At 43.3% G+C, this 20,563-nt stretch overlaps 1 protein-coding gene across 11 annotated transcripts in view; it reads left to right on the top strand.

Annotated features, from left to right (window-relative positions):
- Positions 1–20,563, top strand: part of SLC8A1 (solute carrier family 8 member A1) — a 361,990-nt gene that overhangs the window by 322,544 nt on the left and 18,883 nt on the right. For all 11 annotated transcript variants that reach the window (XM_084792249.1, XM_084792247.1, XM_084792250.1 and 8 more), the window contains one exon: positions 15,108–15,383. In XM_084792249.1, the coding sequence (XP_084648375.1) occupies positions 15,108–15,383 (276 nt within the window). The remainder of the gene's footprint in view (positions 1–15,107; positions 15,384–20,563) is intronic.

The raw sequence follows: 20,563 nt of genomic DNA, 5'->3' as shown, positions 1-20,563 counted from the left end.
TGTGTGTGTGTGTGTTACTCATGTGTGTGTTTCTAAATGACTGCTGAGATAGAGACAATGCTTAGAAAATGCTTCGAGATTTGCCACTTCCTGGGTTAATTGACCTTATTTACAATTTTGCGACACAGAATAGCTGAAAAATAAGCACTCGGTTTATAGGCACTAAATTACATTAAATTGCATGAAAGACAGTTTTCAGAGTGCAATGTTTGTAATTATGACTGAATTTAAGTGCCTAAGGAATGTTAATATTCTCAGGTTGTTAAACAGACAATAAAATTTGTAAAGCCACATTTATTGAAGGCAGACTTTCATTGGATTTTTAAGATTTCATGGCTAAATAGTTGAGAATCAGAAAGATTTTCCTTATTAAAAATATTAAATTGTCTTTGAAAGGCTCTGCTGAGACTGTCTTTCCCAAGCAATTTTCTGTGCAAAATTAAATCTATGTGTCTTGCTAAACAAAAGTAATAATTTTGTAAATGGCTTTTGCCTTCTCTTTTTCCTTTATTAACTATTTCATAACCTGCTTCAAAGTCACTAGCTGGTAGAGCTGTTCCCCTACAGCTCAGTACCTGAGCTTCTGTGGCCATGATGTTTCTCCTCACTAAGTCTGACAACTGAGTATGTGAAGGGCTGAAGGACTTAAGAGACTCCAGAGATTAGGAGGGGATTAAACAGTCACAGTCCAGCAATTCTCCTTCTGTTGCTTCTTGGTTCGGATACCAGCATCACTCGTGTGCAGTGGTTAAAGAGCCGTCAAAACATTCCAAGGCAAGCCCAGCCCCACTAAGTGCTTTTAGGATGTATCCATGCACACACTCTCAATGACACTACTACTTGGTACCTATCCAATCTGACTCCGCATCACCACCACCAATTCCTTTTTCTTCTTTGTGTCTCCCCGAGGGCAGCATTTATTTTGGGCGGGTCTTAAGAATCAAGTATCAGTAAAGTATAGGGGAGACAGGGATATCAACCTACAGGGCGAACCACAAGCTGGGCACACCCCACTGGGATGCTCCTGTCCCTTCCACAGCCTCCATGCTGTTACTCATCACTCCAGCCTCTGGCTAAGAAGGATGCAGGAAGTGATGAGGCCAGCCTTGCAGACAGGTGGGGATTTGTGCCTCTGCCCTTCAAAAAACTCCCTGGGTGACTCGGCAGATTATTTCAGCCACCTCATCTCTGTTCCCTCCTGTGTAAAGTGGGGGAAAGTGTGCCATATTCATTAACTCACTAACTCACCATGCACACTTTCATGGACTAGCTATAAATTTGGGTACCAAAATGGGATATCTTGTAAGTGACTAATATGTATTGAAGATTCTAAAATCAAGTATAGCAAAAATTGTACACATGCAGGTAGTTCAACCTATTGCTAAAATGTTAGGTGGCTGAAATTTTTATTGGCTGGACTTTTGGTTTCATGGCAGTACTGAATGTGTTATCCATATAAGGATACTGAGAGTCAGAAAAATATTGTCACTCACTCAGGAAGTGAGTTGGAAAGGGGCCGTGCTGGAGTACAGGTCAGCTAAGGAGTATCGCTGTTGTGAGGTATGGTCTCACTGACAGTGTCTGATGCCTGAGTGCATATACAGAAAAATATACACATGTACACAGAAGCACATAGACCATGTGTATAAATGTAGATGTGCAGGCAATAAGTGTATACCCTCAAACACATAAGTAAACAAAAGCCTACATACCAATACACACAAACATATGCACCCATACACCGACACACAGACAGCCATAGAAACACAGAGATGCAGGTGTACACAGACACATGTATGTGTCACACCTACATCCAGTGGTGCACGTGTCATAGTCTGGGTATTGGAACCACAGCTTGCAACATAAACCATTTTTCACAATATTTCTTGTCTCTTTACAATCTAATTCATAGTTCTTTGGGGCATACACTCATCAATTCCCAAAAGAATGAAGTAAAACATTGTTTTCTTACTCATATTCATGGGTTTCTGCTGCCTGGTAATCTGTGTTTTGGTTTTTTTTTTTTTAAGTGCAATACATTAGCCTTTATTTCACCAGATAACTTCAAAACCCAAAAGTAATGAGTTTTCTGAAGTCCTTTTAACATAATTTTTGCATATCTTATATAGCACCTATTGGCATTTTTACAATGAAAAGAAAGATAGAGAGAGAGGCACACACACACACACACACACACACACACACACACACACACACCTCAAAATGACCAAAAAGACCTTCTTGCTGTCTTGGTTCAACCTCTTGGCATATCCTTGACTGCGTATATAATTTTTATGACTTTGGGTCTCATCAACGAGGAATGTGAAGGCAACACTAGGCTATCACTAAGGTACCATCCCAAATTGAGACCTGGGAACACTCATTCAGTAACCATCGCATGCCTACAGTGTCCCCGTGCGCTTTGTGGCCTACCTGATTTAGGACAATGGAAAAACAAAAAACAAAAAGCCACCCTGCCATCCACCTGCCTTGCCCAGATTATGTGTTCGGAAGAGCAGCAGCCTGCACTCGACGTCTCTCCTCCAAGTAGAGAACGAATGAAGGGATAGTCCTGGGTTAACCTCAGAGGAAACTAAGATGAGAAAGATGCCAAGAGGTCTGGTGTTCGCCCCACTCCCTAACTGGCACACTCTAAGGTCAGAGGAAACCTCATTGTCTAAAAGAAAGCATTCAACATGAGGCCAGTTTGGCTCCAGCAGGTGCTGTGCCCATCCTGAATACAGAATAGAGTTCCCAGTGGACTGATCACACCAGGAGGTAGCCAAAGGCACCCCGAGGCTGGCACCATGGGATGCTACTGTCTTCAATACTTCGCCCGTGCATGCTGGTGGATCAAGAAGGTTCTCAAATGAAAATGAAGTGTTTGAAAGCTGCCATTTCAGTGGCGCCCACCCCACCCCACTCCCGCCCCCACCAAGACGGTAATTAACTGACATAAGTGTCAGCGTGAAAGTCCCAAGTAGTAAAAATGAAACCTCAACTGAGTTTCAAGGGATGCTGAGGCAATCCAATGTAAGCAGAACCCCTCCCAGCACCGCCTTGCTCTTGAGCAGTGCCACAAGGAGGCTCTCATTGCACATGCAGATTCTGGTTTGCCTTGCTCTTGGCAACAAGTCCTTTTGCCTTCCTGGCCTGTGAATGGAAGGGATTGAAACCTACAGCCTTATGACTTGTCTGTGAGACAGAAACATTTGAGGAAAGGAAGGACATCCAAAGGGTCCTTCATCTTGGGCAATTGACTTACACAGTTCCGCTATTTGAAATTGAGGGTCTAAGTTTAATGGAGAAGGGACGTCTGTCTTGGAGTGTGTGTTATATAAATTATGTAGTTGCATTTGGTCAAAGGGCACCACAGACACCAGATGCATCTCTTCGAGCTAAGCATGTTATGGTATCTGATTCAGATTAAATATGTACACAGACAGACTTTTACATACATGCTCTGCTCCAAAAACATTGAGACATCTGGAATCCTTTATTTTTTTATCAAATTCATATACACATGGCAGGCAGAGGTACATAAGCATGAGCTTGGAAATGGAAAATATGTGTGTACAATTGAATATGCAAATAATTTACATTGAGGATGGCATTCTCTGTCCATACAGTTGTTGAAATTCTCTTCCTATTTAGCTGATGATTATGAACCAACCTGAGAAAGAGTAAAAGTAGAAGGAATGAGAGAGAAAATAATAACAGCAATTTCCAGAAACTCCTTGTGGAACACAAGTCTAAGTCATACAGGTAGGGAGGCCCTATGATAGCCATAAATTTAAAATTGTCAGTGGCAGCAGGCAAAAACGAAGAACTCAATAGCTTCCCCTCACCGTTTCGGAGCAAGGTAGGCAGGCCAATCAAATGGGCTACAGGCATGGGAGACAGGAGGCAGAACAATTCTTTTCTGGCCCCTGGATGTGTGTTAGCTGATTTTTTTTTTTTCAGAAAAGAATTTTGGCTTGTTAGGCTGCTTTTTCTCTTAAATTGCCTCTTTAAAAAATCTTGAGGAAAACACTGTACTCAAGGGCTCCGGAGTGACTCAGCACTCCTTCATAAGCCTGAAGTCATGTCTCTAATGCCGCTTTTGTCTGGAGAGGCAACAGCGTGGCTCTGCCAACAGTGCCCAATCTCAGGGTCCAGTAGCTCTTTGGCTGGCATTGGCCACTGTGCTGTGAAGACAAATGTAGCTGTTACTTACCCACATTAGTTCTTAAGACGCAGTGGTCCTTCTCGCCCCCAGGTGGGAGCCTTTGTATACTGTTTCAGTGGGGGAAATACTCCAGTATCATCCAAAGAACTGGAAAACAGAAGAAACACAAACCCCTGATGTGTGCATGCGTTCGCGTGCGTGCGCGCGCACACACACACACACACACACATTCACTTTAAGTAGCAACAATCAGTACCACAGCAACCTTCTATACTAATTCTTGTTGTTCACAGTACGTTATCCTGAAGTCCTTGCCATCTCTGATCCTGCAATGAAAGCTTCTTCCTTAATCAACTTTCACACACACACACACACACACACACACACACTCCCCATCCAGGAGATATTTCCTTCCTTGTCTTGGTTTGGTCATTTCTGACTGAGTGCTGTGTCTTTTTCCCTGTCAGAATACCTTAGGTCCAAGTCCCAGCAAAGTACTGGGCAGGAGCCTATTAATAATCTGTTCTGGTTTTCCACATTTTTAATAAATTAAGATTGTGACCAGAGAGGGAGAGAGTCTCCTGTAAAGCAGCACAGCACAGAGGCAGCTTTGGAATTTGAGGCTCTTGCTTCTGCCATACAGCAGTGCTCTTTTCCTGTCGGAGCAGCTGGGCGCTGTCTTCACCAGCCAGCCAGACATTCTATCTGCTGCTGGACAGCCTGTGGGGTTCCCAGGGACATGATACCTCAAGGCTAGGCAGAACAAAAGCCGGGACTTTCCTGAGCCCAGAATCGTAGCAGCATGGGACAGAGTGAGTGAAAAGGCCTCCCTTGGGTGAACAGTTGTTTCCTTTGACACTGCGCACAGCAGCCCCGTGCAGTGCCACTGAGCGCCCTTACAACATGGGGACAGATGGCAGATTCTTAGCCCAGCCAAGGATTCTGATTCTGAGGCTACCAGCCCTCTTTCCGTCTCGTCCAGCTTGTGCCTCCCAGAGTTCCATGCCTGGAAGCCACTCCTGGCTCTAGGCTCTATGTGATCAATCTATGCAGAGGCTCGTCTACTGCCTCTCCACACAGTGTTTGCCTTTATGCGTGGTTATTTCTCTGAGGGTACCTCATTTTAGGGGTTTCTCAAGTAGCCTGCCCCATCTTCTTCCCTACACAGAGACAGAGAGAGAGAGAGAGAGAGAGAGAGAGAGAGAGAGAGAGAGAGAGAGAGAGAGAGAGAGAGAAATTTTTAAAAGTCTTATCACAAAAGAAAAAAATAGTTATGCCTGTATTCATTTATCTAAAGAAGAAATGAGGGCACAAAGGGACCCTGTGAGGTACCCATGTGAATCATGGGCGGAGCCTTGTTTTCCGATGGGGGCCTATTTATGGAGATGTTGTTGACAATCACAACTGAGAGGAGGAAGTAGGAGCAAGCAGATGAAGGATGTCCTCAGCAACTGCAATCACTTCATATTGTGTAAACCAAGGCCATGATTAGAATCTTGGACACCCATTCAGCCAGCCCTTTGAGAGCAATGGATTCATAGAACTCCAAGATCAGAACAGTCTGTGCAAGTGTCCCTGAGGTCAGAAAAAAATGGCCCGAGGAAGATTTTTGTCACCAATGAAGGACAAGCGTCCTTCCTGCTTGATGGCCAGAGAGAATGATGTTTGAACCAAAATAAAGGAAAATCCCACTTCCCACAAAGCTGATATAAAACCACCAGTCTGGGACCCATAGAATAAAGTGGAGCCAGCCAGTCCCAGAAAGCGTAACTCAACACTTTATAAATCACGCAGAGGCCTAAAGAGGGCAGATATTTCTCAATCATACCTTTCACCAAACAATAACAATGAGATTAGATTGTACCTGAAAGAAAGTTTCCTGGACAAAGGGCAGAGATTCTTTTCCCCTAGGGACACAAATGATCTAATTTGTCATGGCAATGAGGAAGCAGAAAGAATTTTAGAGCTTGTAAGCAAGTCACTTGCACCTTTAGAGCCTTGAAGTATTTTATTAATATGCCTTTATTGGGTTCCTGGGAACATGAAGGGAGAGGTGTGGGCATTTACACACATGCATGAAAGTGCCTAGGGAGAGAGCCAGCACCCAGAGCATCACTGTAACCACGTCCTAAGTGGGTCTGGGTACCCCTCATGCAGATCAGGAGATTTGGGTACCTAACTACCCTTCATGTCAACTTTAACAGCTTTCTGGGATATAACATCATTATTTTTGCTGACAGTTACAAGGTCATGCCTGCCCTAACAGCTCCTCCAAGGCTCAGCCTCCCTCACCACAGGAGGCTAATTTAGACACAGCCACCCATATTTGCAAAGTGCTAATGGATCCCCCTGGGTCAGTCTTAGAACCTGGTGTGCCCAACTACTTACTTCCCACTATGACTAAGCCACCAAAGCCAGCAGGAGGCATGAGTGCTTGCTGTGTGTAGGTCCTACTTGCCAAAGGTTTGTTTCTTAGGTTACTCAACCCTGCAGGAAATAATGTTTCTACTGCAGGGCCCTGAAATCCTTCTGATGCTACAATGAACAGATGATTAGAGAACATTAAGTTTCAAGACTCTTGCTCTGCTGGCCTGGTAAGGGAAGAGCTGGAGGCAAAGCGTGCACGACGGATAATGTCAAACTTTAATTATGATTATGTAGGAGAAGGGGGGGGGGCGGTTACACTCAAGCAGACGATGTCTCCTTCTCACAGTTTCATTTTGGTAATAACCCAACTTCCAGAGAGCTATAAACCCCTTAGTGGATCCGTTTTTCATTTTGACAGTAGCTAGGGTGCTGAGGAATATTTCTGTCACGTGAAATATTTCTTCAGCTGTGTTAACCATCCTAACAAGAGCGAGAAGGGCCTAAGCTGGAAAACGTTCTGATCTTCTTGAAAACCTCCCAGTGGCACATTTGTCTCAACCAAGATTGAAACTCGCCCATTAAAACTCTTTGAGGGTCCCTTTTTAGTATTGTCCCATGTCCCTTGACCCTTGGCTCCCTAAGAATAAACCCTGGTCCTATAGAGGAGATTGCTTCACAGCTGCCTGCGGCCTGGACGTCACTGGTGAAATTTCTCGGGAGAACCTATATAGTATCTCCTCCATGCAAGACTAGGCTAGTGGTCGAGGCTACAAACGCTGTAGCAATCTTCAGCTCAAATTTGATGGACAATGATGTGGGGTCCCATGTGCTCATGGATAGAAATAGGATGAAAACTGGAGAGAAGTGACCTGGAGATCACTGTGCATACCAGTGTCCAGTAACCACAGATCCCAGAACTAGTGTCCCTATGCTAATTCTGATCTCATTAGATAGTGGGAAAAAACTATCCCGAGTCTCTCTCAGGCCTCTGGCTCCATGGGCTCAGGCAGCAAGAAAAGTAGCCAACAGACAGGCTCGTATGCTCCCCAGGAAGCACCGTCTACTTCAAAGGGCATGCTTTTGTTTCCCACGACTCAAATGTATATTTTAAAAGGAGCTTCAAGAGGACAAGTTCATTTTTAGTTCATTTGTAATTATTTAAGTTTTCATACAAGTCTATATTGTGTATGGGGCATATCCTCCTATGACCCACCATCCTGTTTCTCACCCCTCCCTGATCCTTTTAGCCCCCCCTTTTTTGCTAGAAAGTTTCCCTTATGCTTTCATTTCATATATTATTTTTGCATCTATATAATCACATTCATGATTTTATGTATCCATATAAAATCTAGAACCATAAACAAGAGAAAACATAATTTTTGTCTCCCTAAGGCCTTAATTTCCTTAGGTTCTATTTTCCTGAAAGTGACTTAACTTCATTCTTATGACTAAAAATTTTCCATTATATAATAAGACACATTTTTCCATCCATTCCTCTCTTGTTAGACACTGAGGTGGATGCCGTAATTTAGTTATTCTGAATGATGCTATAATACAAAAGGCCAAGTTCTTGGAAGGAAGAAAAACTGATATGTTACCAAGATACAGAATTGCCTTAATGTGAACACACTTCATAGACCAAAGAAGAATAAAACAAGACATAATCACCTCTCTTAAAAAGTCTAAGAAAGAGCAACAGAAAGATTATATGTGAATGGCCCAAGAAAGCAGCCACCCTATTGGTGACAGTGCCCTGCATGGCTGTGGGCAATGAGTCGTCGAGTAAAGGTATAAGGAAGCTGACTGCATGATGCAGCTAATAGAAGGCTCCAAGCCTGTATTAATGGAAGTCTAGTGCCTCACAGGAGACGAGTGAAAGAGCTTCCCACTGTATCCAGGTGAAGGGCAGATGTGTCCATTAGAGTTGGAGGGGTTTAGTTTGGTTTAGTTTGGTTCCAAGCACCATGTTTTAAGTAATAAGCACTAGCTCAATTAGAAGGTCCTCAGAGGAGCAGGCTAACAATGGATCACAGACCTGAAACTGAGAGTGACAGGACTGTATCCATCTCAGTGGCATGAAACCCAGCACGTGGGTGAGGCTTAGGTTTATTGTTGCCTAGGGGATGGGTCCTGCAGAAACGACTGAGACCCAGCAGCTGAGCTGATACCCAGAACCATCACACTCAGATTGTAACGTTGTAAATCCTCTGGTAGATCTGGCCCTCTTGAGTGTGGCACCAGTGCACGTTGTGGAAGGATGATTATAGGGAAATTGACATTAAACCGAAGGTTAACCTTGGCCAGCTTGAAGTTCAGGGTTTGTTTGGTGGTTTTTTGTTTTTTGGTTTTTTTTTGTTTGTTTGTTTTTCTCCTTCTAATGCCCACTTGTTTCAGATGACAGAAGCAAATGTCCAGTTTTTCCTGTGCGTAAGCAACTCACATATCTAAAAACAGGCAAACTGAGTTTTAAGGTATCTCTGACAAGGAAGTATCTTTCTAAGTTTACTTAGAAAAAACGTTAACAATTTAATTACACAAACTAAACTTTCCCTCAGATAATGGGTGGCAATCTCTGAGCATGCTCATTAATGTCCAAACCCAAACCAAGAGGTGAATCCTTAGGATTTGCTTTTGAGGTCACTGAACTTCTGATACATAGAAACCATTAAGACCAGAAAATGGTAATTGTTCCTAATTTTAAAAAAATAACTTACAAATACATAAAATGAGAAAGGAAAAGAAAACCCCACTCAGAGTAAGAGCAAGACAGTAAATGCTACTGAGCTTAAGTGCGTGAGTCACCCCAGCAGCCTCTTTTTCTGGTCCCCCAATCACTCTTTGGTCTATGGAGAGATGTCAAGGAACACCTGTTTACTTGAGGAGATAAGTTATCAGCTGGCGCCAAGCCTCCTGCTCACCTTCCATGGTCCACTGAGCTGATGACACCCTTGCTCTGTGCTCCAGGGCAGGGCACCTTGTTACTCCATCAATAGTTGAAGTGAAGCCACCTCCACTACCTGCACTTTTAATGACTTGGCTATTTTAAACTATTTTACGGTTATATTTATGGAATCCGATGGGTATCGGGGAAGCCATTTATAAGGCTCCAGGAAGGATTAATGGAACCCAGATTGTTTATCTTTCCATTAGCGGAATCTATAAAGCTGAAAAGAAGGATTCTGAGATAAGAGGGGTTTAACTGGGAGCCTATAAAAGCAAACCCACCAACTTGTCTATCTCTATGCTAGCGCAGAGGAAGGAAAGGAAGGGAGAATATGGCTTCAAGCAATCCCACACTGGCAGGCTACAGAAGCAGCAGATTGCTGTCTTCTCTGCCCTGGCGTGAAAAATTCTCCCAAGGTATGGAGGAGGGGCTAATGTTCCATTGCTCTCAAGGATAGCCAGTTGGTGATGGCTGCTCATCATACACTCAAGGATAGCCAGTTGGTGATGGCTGCTCATCATACACTCAAGGATAGCCAGTTGGTGATGGCTGCTCATCATACACTCTTGTCCTTCCCCAAGACAGGATAATTGTGCAGCCTGCATGGCAGTCAGTGGTCATTTTTAATAGCTCTATGACTTGTTCACTAATCATTAAAATTTATACAGTTCGGTGAGATCCCAGGAAAAAGAATGGATCCACACTTCAGGTTTAAAATGCTATAAGATACATGTGGACTTCCCATTTCAGACTTAAGCATGAAACCAGTTACGATTCCCTACAATGGTGGAAGGCTCTGGGATATTCTCTCTGTCGCTTTCTCCCCCGCCCCCTCCCCCCCCCCCTCTCTCTCTCTCTCTCTCTCTCTCTCTCTCTCTCTCTCACACACACACACACACACACACACACACACTACATTTTGGTTTTCTATTTTGGTTTTGGTTTGACAGACAGGGTCTTGCTACATGGCTCCAGCTGGGCCTCGAATTCACAGAGATCCACCTGCCTCTGTTTCCCAAGGATTAAAGGACCCTTTGTCTTACTTTGTGTTATTTTGTTTAAAGAACAAAAACTCTAGACTATAACCTTAGGAAACATCATGTTAACTAAACAATGAGATGTGGGAAAACACAGCTGTACTCCTATCAGGGAGGATATAATGACAAGCAACGTGATAATCGTTAGCTTGAAACATCATCAGACACCTGGTACACGTGGTCTAATTATTTCCATGCACAGTCCTTTTGGGAAAGATGAAAATAAATGTAACATCTACCCCTGATTGACATGTGTCATTTCTTCTGAGATGTTTCATTCTTTGCTTTCTGATTCATCTTTACATTTTGAGACTTAATCATTCCCAGATTAAATGATTTTGCAGAGGAAGAATATTCTGTGCTTCTGTGGGTGATGGAAATTCATTGTTTTCCAAACATTTTATTCGTATGTCCTGAGAAAGTATAAGGTGCCCACAAATATAGAAGTCAGGAAAATGATGATATCAAACAGACACAACCTGAAATCCGAGCACTTTTGCTGAGCCCACAGGTGGGTGTGCTTTATAGTTCATTGAAAAAGAAAAAGGGAAGGAGTCAGACCCAACTCAGACACAAACCTAACATGGTTCTCGTCTTCTGCTCACCTAAGGTTAGCTATGAAAACTGAAGCTTTCACAGTTTTATCTGGAACAAAAGGTAGGGTAAAAGAAAAGTGGGCAATGAAGAGTAAAAGGACAAAAAAAAAAAAAAAGGAGAAACAAACAAGGAAATTTCCTAAATGCACGGACAGTGTTCATTTTGTTTTTAAGTGACAGGCAGTAAGTGTGCGTAGTTGTAATACAATGTGACATGTTGATATGCGTGCCCTGAGTTGAAGTGGTGACATGGGAGGATTCCAAAGAGCTGCTGTTAGTTGACCAAAGCTACCTCAGTCACTTGTCATGAATTAGATGCTTAAATAGAAGAAACTTATTCTCTGTGCATCAAGCTGTGAGTAGGTTTGGTTTCTCCCAAACAGTTTCTTGGCTTGCACATACCTATGTATTTGCAGTAAGCTCGCACTGCATGGCCTAGGTGGACTCAAACTTTAGCTGCTGCCTCTGCCTCTCCAGTGCTGGACAGCAGGCCTGTGCCACCATGTCCAGTGCCAATATCTCGCTGATGCATCATCTCACATGACTGTTTAAAGACGCTATCTCTAAGTAAGATCATGTTCTAAAGTTTGATGCCTAGGGCTTCAAAGCATTGATTTGGAGGAAGGAGTATAGTGTAGCCCCAGATGCCTTTATTCAAAAGATGCTTTCGGACCAGGTTATTAAAAATGTCTTCTCATTCCTATAGCATGGACCTGGGAAGTCAGCAATGCATTTTCACTTACAGAACTTTCTATCAGTTCACGTGACCCAAGTGATTCCATGTACTCATTAGAGCATGCTCCTGGTAGCTTACTGGCTGCCTCACAAGGCATCAGAGACAAGGGTGCATTTTTCTACAATCAAACGATGCATGCAGTAATTGTAACCGTGTGATCACAGGAGAGCAGTCCATCGCTTCTTCTTTATTCATGTACGGCCAGCAGCAAACCTTGGCATGCCACTTCATCGTTTCCGGAGAAGCACGGACATGCTGAAGGCCGTGGTTCTCAGCCTTCCTAATGCTGTGACCCTTTAATGTTCCTCAAATTGTGGCGACCCACCAGCCATAGACATTTTTTTCATTACTACTTTATAACTTTGTTTGCTACTGTTATCATTGTAATGTAAATATCCAAAATGCAAGATATCTGATATGTGGCCCGAAAGGAGTCATACTCAAAGATTCAGAACCACTGGGTTAAGGAGTTTTCCGTGCTTCATTTTACCCCAGCTGGCTTCACCCTGGACCGTGTCACAAAGAGCACAGCTGTTTGCTTGGTACTGGCATGCTCAGATCGTACAGTCATCTAGAGAGCTTCTAGGCCTGCCTGCTGCCAGCCACATTAGTTGGAACAAAGTAAAATGAATTCTGGTTTAGTGCTGGAGAAAGTAAGCAAAAGGAGAAGTTCCTTTTAAAAATTATCATCATAAAACATGAATATGTATTTTTTATTACTTTGAGAAAAGTGACATTCACTATCATAATTTGAAACACATGAATGAGTTATTTTATTTTTTTATAATTTATTTCACTTTATATCCCAATTATAGCCCCCTCACTCATCTCCACTTGGTCTCACCTTCCATCCCTCTTCCCCCTTTGCCCCGCCCCTAGTCCTCAGAGAGAGGGATAGCTTCTCCTCTACCATCTTACCCCAGCCTACCAAGTCTCATCAGAACTGCCTGCATCCTCTTCATCTGTGGCCTGTGAAAGCACCCTGCCAGGGAGAAGTGACCAAAGAGTAAGCAACAGAGTCCATGGCAGGGACAGTCCCTATTTTCCTTACTAGGGGACCCCTATGGAGACTGAGCTGCCTATCTGCTACACCTGAGCAGGAGTCCTATGTCTCTTGATGCATGGTGCTTGCTTGGCCCCTCTGGCCTTCTTGTGGAGCTCCTGTCCCCTCCAGGTCCTTCTATCCCCCTACTCTTCCATAGATCCCCTGCCCTCTGCCCACAGTTTGCTGTGAGACTTGGCTTCTGCTTCGATCCCCTACCAGGTGGAGTCTTTCAGAGGACCTCTGTGGTAGGCTCCTGTCCTTTCCCTCTCTTCAACAGCTTCCAGTGTCCATTCTATTTGCCTTTCTGAATGAGAATTAAGCATCCTCCCTAGGCTCCTCCTTGTTACTTAGCTTCTTTATGTCTGTGGATTTTAGTATGGTTATCCTGTACTATGTGGCTAATATCTGCTTATAAGTGAGTATATACCATGCATGTCCTTCTGAGTCTGGGTTACCTCACGCAGGATGATCTTTTCCATCTCTCCCTATTTGCCTGCAAGTTTCACGATATCCTTGGTTTTGATAGCTGTATAGTATTCCATTGTGTAGATGTACCACAGTTTCTTTATCCGTTCTTCAGTTGAGGAACATCTAGGTTGCTTTCAGATTCTGACTATTATGAATGGTGCTGCTACGAACATAGTTGTGCAAATGTTCTTGTTGTTTGGCGGAGCATCTTTGGGGTGTATGCCCAGGAGTGGTATGGCTGAGTCTTGAGGTAGAGCTGTTCCCAATTTTATGAGAAAGTGCCAGATGGAGTTCCAAACTGGTTGTACAAGTTTGTACCCCCATCAGCAATAGAGGAGTCTTCTCTTTTCTCCACATCCTTGCCAGCATGTGCTGTCACTTGAGTTTTTGATCTTAGCCATTTTGATAGGTGTAAGATGGAATCTCAGAGCTGTTTTGATTTGCATTTTCCTGATGGCTAAGGAAGTTGAGCATTTCTTTAAGTGCTTCTCGACCATTCAGTATTCTTCCTACATTTCTATGTGTTCAAGTGTGATTTAACTGGAGAAATTATGATCAACATGCATCTATTATGTAATGACATTGTGAAGTAAAATCAGTAGCAATCTATTCATGCTTCCCTCTGTTAACATGCACATAGGGATCTAAGAGATGGAGATGACAAATGCTAGAGAGACAAATGCATAAAAGGCTGACAGCCAACTGGAGAAGAGAAAATACCAAACAGGCCTAATTGTGGATAAAGCAGCCGCTTTGAATGTTGAACATGCAGTCAGATCACAAAGAAGGTTTATTCAAGCCCAGACTTCTTGTCACACTCTATGAGATTGAGATTTTGCATTTCCAGCAAGTTCCTCAGCGCTTTTGCTAGGGGAATACACTGAGAGCCTTTCATCCAGAATCTTAAGTACATGGAGACATGGAAGCTCCAAGGAGGAATGAGAGGCATTTCCAAAGATGAGTGGAGAAGGAGAAGGAAGAAGGGATAGGAATATATATGGAAGACACTTTTAGCTCTAAAGCTGAAGAAAGTACAGATAAAATACTGTTTGCCTAAGACAACGTTTGAAATCCTTTAGCTAAAGAAGGTGAATCCAGAGTGATATAAAAGGCCCATGCTGTGCATAGGGGTCTTGACTGGATACTACCCTGTTGGAGTCACACAACCATCAATCTCCAATTAGACTTTAAGCTGAACAAGAGAAACTCTAGTAGAACTTTGTCCAAACTTCCAGAGATACTTCCCTCTCAGCTTTCCGACTTTTGGCAAGAAATCTTTTTCTTTCTTTCTTTTTTTTTTTTTTTTTTTTTTTTTTTTTTTTTTTTTGGTTTTTTGAGACAGGGTCTCTCTGTGTAGCCTTGGCTGTCCTAGACTTGATTTGTAGACCAGGCTGGCCTCGAACTCAAAACAATCCACCAGCTTCTGCCTCCTGAGTGCTGGGATTAAAGGTGTGCGCCACCACGCCCGGTAAGAAATCTTTTTCATCACTATGATTACAAATCCTCTGGGAGGTGATGTGAGCAGCACATGGGAAGGGAGTATTGATTGCATATGGGTTTTTTGGCTCAGCAAGGTGGTCCCTGCATACCATGTTAAATAGTTGGTTCATTATGACTGACTTTTAGAAAGTTCCGAGCTTCATTGACCTCAGATAGCCTCCTGTCCCTCAGTGGATTGTGACAATGGCCTCGGAAGAGATATAGGGAATGGTTGGTCTTAACAACATGTGCTTTATTCTTTTCTAGGGGAAGATGATGATGATGACGAATGTGGGGAAGAGAAGCTACCCTCCTGTTTTGATTACGTGATGCACTTTCTCACGGTGTTCTGGAAGGTTCTGTTTGCCTTCGTCCCACCTACAGAATACTGGAATGGCTGGGCCTGCTTCATTGTCTCCATCCTCATGATAGGCCTACTGACAGCCTTCATTGGAGATCTGGCTTCCCACTTCGGCTGCACCATTGGTCTGAAAGATTCCGTGACTGCAGTTGTGTTTGTCGCTCTTGGAACCTCCGTGCCAGGTAAAGGTTGATTCATATGTAATTCTCCAAAAAAAAAAAAAAAGCCAGTTACTCTTGAGCACAGGAGATGCCCTGGAGTGTGGGTAATACACCTAGTGACACTTCATTGGAAAAAACTGATTTTCTCTCTCTTATCAATTACAAGTAGCTACTTGGTTGGGGAGTGGGACGTTTGTAATATCTTCCTTCCCCTTTTCGGTGGCAGGTCTTGTGTTTGCTGTCACAGTCTTTGTGAGTTCACATGTGTATCAGTACCGTTCTCTCTGCAGACTCTGTTCCTTTGAAGTCATCCACCACCTCAGGCTCTTCTAATCTTTCTACCTCCCCTTCCACATCGATCCCTGGTCAAGACACACATTTAGCACTGAGTGCTCCAAAGTCTGTCATATCTATAAAGAAAAGTTTGTGGCTTTGTGAGTGAGATAGCTCATCATACCAACAGGTACCAACAGCTCATTAAAAAAATGTGCACATATGGTCCTGACTCTTCCTAGTGCGTGAAAGCTACACCTATGAGCAGAGCAGGGCATCCTTTTCTAAATCACCATTCTGTGTGCAGGAAGAGGCTTCCATAACAGGCTCTTCTAAGCTCAAACTGACGGCTTGAGCCCCAGGTTGGTCTCCAGCCCTCTCCTTTCTCTTCCCATCATTCCCTGGGAACAGTCTTCCCAACTACATCCGATCTGCACACCAGTGCTCGCCAGACGCACAGCAGCCGCTACCATCCACTGAGCTGCGGTCACATCGTGGTCACCTTCCCTGCACCCGTGCCCGATGTGAAGTCTGCAGCTCTACATTGCCGTGTCCAAACAGAGGTGTCAATTTCAGCAGCTCAGTGGCCTCTGTCCTTCAACCAAACCTGTTCTCTCCAGGTTCAACCTTCTCAGAAAGACACTCTCATCGTCCACCCAGGAGGCCTTGATTCCTATTTTTCCATCACCTTCAACTCCTGCATGCCTTCTGTTTAAAGTGTAATTAATGGATCCACATAACTGCCCCCTCCTTCCTGTCTTCATGCACACCCTCCAAGCAGAGCCGCCTCCTACATGTCTCTCTGCTTCCTCTGGGGGATCTTTTTAAGATGCAAATCAGACCAGGGTGCTGCTGTTCTCACTTAGGATAAACCTCAGAAGCATAAATCTTCCTTGCAGACTTATGCAGTCTGACCATCCCCTGGTGCTCCTGTCTGCTCTCTTTGCCTGCTCTTCTTTGTGTTTACCGCCCTGTTTCAGGTCTCCACAACTGAGTCCACTGCTTTCCCCAGGGTTCCGCTGGCTGTATAAGGAAAAGCATTGACCCCCTAAGGCATATATCTCACTGACCTCTTGGCTTTGTTCTTGAATCATTATGATCTAACTCTCCCCACTGCAAAGTTCCTTCATGACATCAGAACACCTAGTTGCTTCCATCATACCTTGATTGTGTACACACACACACACACACACACACACACACACACACACCATATGTTTGTATGAGAATGGACAAACCAGTCATTTACTCATTTACACGAATTGACTCAGATTCTTCCTAACACTGTCTAGAGGCTGATTAAACATTTGTGGTTCTTCAACACTACAATAACAGATATTTTCATGGTGTGGCTGGTTTCTGAAGAATGAGGCATATCTGAAAAGGTCATTGATGTAAGAAAGGCAAGAGGAAGTCAAAAGGCACAGAGAATCTCAGGAGAAAAATGCTTTTCCTCGTTCCTACATTTGTGCTTTGTGGGGACTGTGCTGAGCAACAAGACAAATCCTTGCCTCTGCTCTTTCTTTTCTCTCCTTTGATTCGTGCTTATAAGATCCAGAACTCAGACCAGCACTTTTAAACTTGTAGGTATACTGTGTTGTCTCTTCAAGTCCAAAACTATATCCCATTCCACTGTTTCTATGGAAAAGGAAGCTCAAGATTCAAGGAGAAAACATGAGGATGAACACTCGGAGCCAGCCTTTTGAAAATGAATATAATAAATATCCCCTGATTGGATATTTATTTTAGCTCATAGTAATTTACTTGGATAAATCCCAGCTGTGGGGCCAAGATATTCTGCTTCATATGCTGGATTCTAGATCTAGGCTTTCCTAAATCTAGAATCTTGTTTACACTGGACACAGACAGAAGGCATTCTTTTGTAGTTACAGGGAGTTCTCTTAGTGACTCAGCAGTGTTTTCTCCAATCCCAAAATTCTGACCTTGATCTCTGCCCTTTGTCACAACTGGTCTGTACCTGAGGCCTGCCCACTGCCCTTCAAGAAACTCTTTGCCAGTTGCTCATCACAGACCGGAAAAATGTTAAATGTGAAATTTCTTAACTTTCTTTTAGCCCCTGGCACTGTAAGATTTCCTGTTCCCTTTAGTGTTCTGACTGTCCCTTTATCCTTTGAAATATGTCATATAGGAATTCTTTCCCTCTGGAAGTTTGAAGACATGAAAGGAAACATAATTCTAGATATTTTTTTTAACTTTTTTCAGTTTGTGTATAGAAAATGCACAAACAAAGCTCATATCACTTTTGAATTATAGAATCATCCCCTCCTCACACTTTTAAATACCACAAAAGAATTTGAGATAAAACTGCTTCTCTTGTCCGTCCACTGTATTCTCTTTTCTGCAGTGTTGATGTGCATGCTTTCAGGAGTACAGCTCAGGTTCCTCACAGTGTGGGTCACAGTGACTTCTTGACTCTCTAAGCCTGTTCTCCTGCCTGAAAAAAAAATGGGCATCAATACTATATGGTGGTTGAAACAGAATTGATTGGAGGAATTAAATAATATGTTCGGAGCCCTAATGTAAGATGGAGGAGTTAATTGCCTCAGAATTTATATTAAGAACAATTCTGAACAATGCCAAAAGGAGCAGAAGTCATCAGGAAATGATGATGGGTGGGAAAAAGTTATGAGCAAGAGAGGAAATTCTGCAGGCAGCCATAAAGCTCCAGTGTGTGTGTTAGGCATGCATACTATATTCACATGGCTATTAGTAACAGTTTAAGTGCTATGGTGATGCTTCCTTGCCTCCTTAGATTGTGTATTTTTTCCCTTAGATCCTGCTCCCATAAGTGAGACTGTTTTTCCCATACTAAAATACATACTATTTTTGTTATTTTCATAACAAAATTATTCATTATTAGTGGTTTATGTTTCCATTTTTAATTTCTTAGCTTCTAATAGCTCTCAAAGCTAACATATTTTATATTATGTTTAAGTAGGAAGTTGTTTTACAGTTTCCCACAGTGTGTTGCTTTATTTCTCTGGGGACCTTAAAATAGCTGGCATGTAGCACAAGTCGTACTGCTATCTCAGGGAGGGGCAAATCTCAGTGTCACCCCTGAAACTTGTGTGAGGCACCACATCTACAGATGGGGATAACAGTGGCTATCTCTAAAGACAACTCCACAGCTCACAGGAGAGTGAACACTAAGAAGTTCAAGTTAAGAGAATACATCTACGCTTAGTTTAAGTTCAGATGGATGGAATTTGTGGAATTTATAATACAGTTCTTAGTATCTATTCTGTCGTGCCATTTTTAATATATAAAGTACTATCTGCACACTTTCCCATATGCTTTACAATTTTCCTGGAATTATTCATTTCTCTTTGCCTCACTTTTGACATTTTCCACTTTTAAAACATGTCTTCCTGAGGCATACGCAAACTCTTGATGCCAGGCTGTTATTCACTTTGGAATAACGACCAGATAGTAGGCTTCTTATTTCAAACAATTTCAGAAATTAGTAAAGACTTGTCTTTATAGTCCTACACTCATTATTTTATAAGTAAGAAATTTAAAGCTTTGTCTACTGGAAACTCTTAGTGATATTCAGCTCTGAGCTGGCTCGTGATAAATCAAAGCCAAGACATTCCTCATCAGCACAGACACGTGTGCCTAATGCATGGGAACGTGGAGACTTGGTGGGGTTAGGTCAAGCTCCCTGGAGCACACAGCTGTCTTGGTGTGGGTGGGTGGAGCCTGGAGAGAGTACCTTCAGGATGCTCTCCCAACAGACAACAGATTACTGGTTACTGGAGAAGTCAACCCTCGGGAGACTGAGAGTGAACTTCTGTCCAAGAATTTGTCAAGAAACACAAGTCAGTCTGCCTTCACTTAACCACAGAGATGGGGTCAAAAGTGAACGAGACAACACCCAACCCAAGCAGGCACTTCTCAGTGGGAAAGTCTACCCAGCTATTTTGAAAAGAATAGCTCCAAAGAGAACAGCAGGGCATCACACTGGCTCCGTTACTTCTTCTTGTGCCCCATCCACAAAGACCTGATGCTGTTGGTAAGGAGCTCACAGCCAACCTCATGGGTCATGGGTCACAGACTTCAGTTTCTGAAAGACTCCCACACCCTTTTCTCTGTCTAGTGGTCAAGATATAAAAAGACATGCATTGAGGAGATATAAGAGAGAGAATATGAGTGGTCGGGTCGAGTGGATTGGAGTATAAAGCAACCCACCCCTCCCTCTTACCACATGGCATGCTGTGGAGATGCCTTGTACAACACCTGCAAGCCTTGCTTTCTTGGCCTGGCTCATACAAGAGAAAAGTCTTTCTGGCACAGGGAGATAGCCCAGCAGTTAAACTGCTTGTCCTGCTAGAATGAGGATAGGGTTGGGATTTGGATTCCCAGGGCCCACGGGATGCTGGGCAGATCCAACAGCCCATCTGTAATTCCAGCATTCGGAATGTAGAGACAGGCGATCACCGGAGCAAGCTGGCTGGCTAGCTTGGTGTTCGGTGAGAGACCCTGACTCGATGAATCAGACGGAGAGCCACTGAGGAAGGCTTTTGATGCATGTGTACATACGTGAGCCCACACACATGCTAGTGAACACATATGCAGGGAGGGAATTGAAAATCTCTCTCACAATGGTGCTGCTGTGAGAATCGCCTATCTTTAAAGTACCTGGCACCAGGCAAAGCATATAGTAGATACTAAAAGAAACATTGTATCTCCTTTTTTTCTACTATTTCAACCAGCTCTTTAAAAAGTGTAGTCCTCCTCCGGTATTTAGCCCAAGTGTACCTCTTAAAGCGTGGAGAGCTATATAAATTATTAGCCTATCTCCCCCGATATGTTATGCTGGGGTTTTTGGTCTGTGGACAGCCCTAATATCTTTGTTTCCCACAATTGTACTACATGCTCACGAGCTTCAGCCCACCATCCCAAACGGC

Source organism: Acomys minous (assembly GCF_964271855.1).
Source record: "Acomys minous genome assembly, chromosome: 8".
Lineage (NCBI taxonomy): Eukaryota > Metazoa > Chordata > Mammalia > Rodentia > Muridae > Acomys > Acomys minous.
The sequence above is the reverse complement of the archived record's forward strand: the minus strand, read 5'-3'. Positions and strand labels throughout refer to the sequence as shown.